Here is a 3,613-nt window from a genome sequence, read left to right on the forward strand (position 1 = left end):
ATCCCAGCTCTAATGACTTTACTATTATAGTACACGTATAAATTTTAGGAGGTTGGGTAAAACAAATGTGGACACTGACTGATTATAAGCCAGAGCCTGGAAGAATGCTGAACATACAGTAGTAGTCAGCAGATACGGGTGGATGTTGGATGCATGGACTGATGGGTGGGTGGATGAGCGGATGGGTGGCTAGACCCCAGACAGGTGGTTGAGCAGCTTGTCATAGTTCCAGATCACTGGGCAGTGGGAGTTGGGCCCCACCTGAGCTCCCTTTACTGTTCCTCTCCACAGTACGTTATGTGGATGTCACCCTGGTCCTGTACACCTGGATCTCCTGCCTCTCATTGCTGTCTCACTTGCTGTCTTACAGGGTCTTACAGTGCTAGCCAGGGTGTCAACTGCATCCGTGAAGATGTGGCTGCCTACATCACCAGGCGGGATGGTGGCGTTCCTGCAGACCCAGACAACATTTACCTGACCACTGGGGCTAGTGATGGCATTTCTGTACGTGTGGGTATGGCTCACCTGCATACAGGACAACCTTGCATGTTAGGGCCAAGCATTTGAACTGACTAGCAGAGAGCCAATGGGGGTGGGTTGGCCATCCAGGTGTCCCCCTGCCATGGTGGCCTACAGTCCACTGCAGCCTTGATTTCCCTCTAAGTGTGTCCCAGCAAGCCCAGCTGCAGTGGAGCCAGGGGACTTTAGGGTGGCACATACTGTTGGCATTCCTCCTCTCCAGGCCTTGTGCCAGGGGCTGGAGATAGGAGGAACCAACCCTATTGTCTGGCCTCTGACAATATTGCTAGAGAAGACCAGTATTAACACATAATGGAGGCCATGTCACAGCTTTCTGTAGGGGAGAGGACAGGTGGGCAGCAGCAGGGCCTCCGACTGGACGGGCTGGGGGCAACAAGGCTTCTGGGGGAAGGCAGAGAAGAGGCGAGAGGTGGGCCAGGGAGTGTTCTGAGCTGAAGGTCAGCAGATCTATAGGCCTTGAGCCTGAGACTTGGGAGAGTCAGAGCAGACTGGCACCAGAAATGGGGCAGGAGGCAGTTGGCAGGTGAGTCCTCCAGGGCCTTGGAGACCACTCTGAGTATTTGGGTCCTTGTCCTAAGAACAATAGGAGCCATTGGAGGGTTTGAAGGAGGAGGGGAGATAATTAGATTTAGTTCTCAAATTTACATGGCTGGGAGGGACCTCATAGATTGAGAGCATTTAGGAGGCAGAGACAAGGTGGCCCAGGCTGGAGGCAGGTTGCTTGACTGGAGGAGTCTGCAGTCCCAGTGTGGGGTTCTACAGCCTCCCAGGGCCCAATTTGGTGCCAGGTGCTCCCACTGTGCCACTGACACTGCCCCTTGCCTTCTGACCTGTCCTGACCTCCAGGGCACTTCCTTTAAGGGGTCTGTTGTGAGCTCTTCTCCTTTCCCAAAGCATTTCTTTTTTGTTTTTCTTGAGACAGTCTCATTTTGTCACCCTGTGTAGAGGGCTGTGGCATCACAGCTCACAGCAACCTCCAACTTTTGGGCTTAAGCAATTCTCTTGCCTCAGCCTCCCAAGTAGCTGGGACTACAGGCACCCCCCACAACACTTGGCTGTTTTTGGTTGTGGTTGTCATTGTTGTTTGGCGGGCTGGCCGGTTTCTAATCTGCCAGCTCCAGTGTATGTGGCTGGTGTCTTAGCTGCTGAGATACAGGGGCCGAGCCTGTTTTTTTTTAATTTTTATTTTTAATACATGAAACCCCTCCTGGAGCCCATGAGGAAACCGAAGCCCAGAGCCAGGGAGTGGACTGCTGGCTTCTAGGCAGTTCTGATGGCAGTGAGTTCTAACTTTGGAGCTCCAGCTCTTAGCCCCGTATCTTCACATCTCTTGCCCTGCCTGCCCGGCTCGTTCAGTCACAAGAACTGGGCGTTCTCCCAGCGAGGAACTGCATGAGGACCTATGCCCATGTGCTAGGCGGAGAACCCCCTCAGAGAACTGTGGCTTATTGATTCAATGAGTTTAGTGCCGCCACCGCAGGCAGCCCCCAGGACTCCCACGCCGGTTTCGGATCCCTGCAAGGGCGGCCCGGGCAGCTTCGCGAGTGCCCAGAGCGCCACCTGGTGGCAGTAGCTGGGCGCTTTACTAGCTGAGGGCACTGAGAAGACAGGTGCCAGGGCCCCACCCTGGTCAGGGTTACAGGGATGGGATCAGAATGATTATGAGAGACGAGGCCAGTTTGGGGACTGCTGTTTTAAAAGCATTAAAAATACAAGCATTGAGCCTTTACACGTCATACACTGTGCTAAGAACTTCAAAACATTGCTAAGAACTCCCTCCTTACAGCAGCCCCTGGCTTTTTTAAGGCTGGGGAAGTGAGGCAGCCTGCGTGGGGCTGCTCTGGGAACAGGCAGCATGGCCACCTGGGCAGAGGTGGGGAGTGGCAGTGGCCTTCTAAATGTGACTTCTTGGTTACAGACAATTCTGAAGATCCTCGTCTCTGGGGGTGGCAAGTCACGGACCGGTGTGATGATCCCCATCCCGCAGTATCCCCTCTACTCAGCAGTCATCTCTGAGCTTGATGCCATCCAGGTGAACTACTACCTTGATGAGGAGAACTGCTGGGCCCTGAATGTGGAAGAGCTCCGGCGGGCAGTGCGAGAGGCCAAAGGCCACTGCAACCCCAAGGCACTGTGTGTCATCAACCCCGGGAACCCCACAGGTCTGTGTTTTACTTCTGTGCTGGTTACTTGGGAGGTGGGGGCAGCTGGTGTACCTGCTGTCTACACACTAAAGAGTTAAATGCTATGAGGTCCTCTCCATAGTTTCTCCATTCAGTTCCAGATTTGCTAACATAAAGGCATAAAATTTGCTGCAGGCCATTAAGGAGATGAGCAAATGCAGGTATTTTCTTGGACAGGGTTGTACTGTTACTAAGACCAGATTTTTCTTCTGTTCTCCTTGTATTTGCAAAGACACTTCCTTGAGATTATCTGAATACAAACTGTCCCCATTAATCGTAGGCCTCATTGAACTCCACTCCTACTTGTTTTTCCGAACTGGTTTTCAGAAATGCTGGTATGTGCTTTTTTGTTTTTCTTTGACACAGCATTGCTGTGTACCTTGAGGCCTGGGAAGAATACGTCATATTAAAAACAAAAGCAACCAACCCCTCCTCAAGAAAACCCCCAAAAACCTAGTTTCCAGAAATAGAAAAGCACCCCAATTTTGCATATTTTTCTTTACAAAAAGTACACAGTCCTGCCCATTTTGATCTTTCTGGGCTGCTGGCTTCATATGCCCCCGATGCAGTTTGGATGCAGAGAACAAGGGCTCCTCTCTCTTCCTTTGTTGAGATAAATTGGGTCGGGGCCAAACGTGTTGGAGTTGATTGTAGAATCTGTTTTCTCGGGAACATTAAATGATGCTTCAATCAGTTGAAAGCACCACTTGAATTCCAGAGTGCAGAAAATGGGTGCAGCTGGTGGTAACAGTGGCTTATTTACACTTGCTCCTTGGAGGAGGGGGATGAAGATTCTCACCACAATGCAGTAGGGAAATGATAGAGAGCTGGGTTTTCCATCCTATTTGTACATAGAATCACAAAGGGAACTTTTTTTTTTTTTTTTTTTT

The 3,613-nt window shown here is 51.0% G+C and overlaps 1 protein-coding gene across 1 annotated transcript in view; it reads left to right on the forward strand.

The window, feature by feature from the left end:
* Window positions 1-3,613, forward strand: part of GPT2 (glutamic--pyruvic transaminase 2) — a 40,301-nt gene that overhangs the window by 18,993 nt on the left and 17,695 nt on the right. Inside the window, exons 4-5 of the mRNA XM_003792520.3 lie at window positions 371-504; window positions 2,459-2,702. Of these exons, the coding sequence (XP_003792568.1) occupies window positions 371-504; window positions 2,459-2,702 (378 nt within the window). The remainder of the gene's footprint in view (window positions 1-370; window positions 505-2,458; window positions 2,703-3,613) is intronic.

This window comes from Otolemur garnettii, unplaced genomic scaffold (genome assembly GCF_000181295.1).
Source record: "Otolemur garnettii isolate 467f Iridium unplaced genomic scaffold, OtoGar3 scaffold00058, whole genome shotgun sequence".
NCBI classification, from domain to species: domain Eukaryota; kingdom Metazoa; phylum Chordata; class Mammalia; order Primates; family Galagidae; genus Otolemur; species Otolemur garnettii.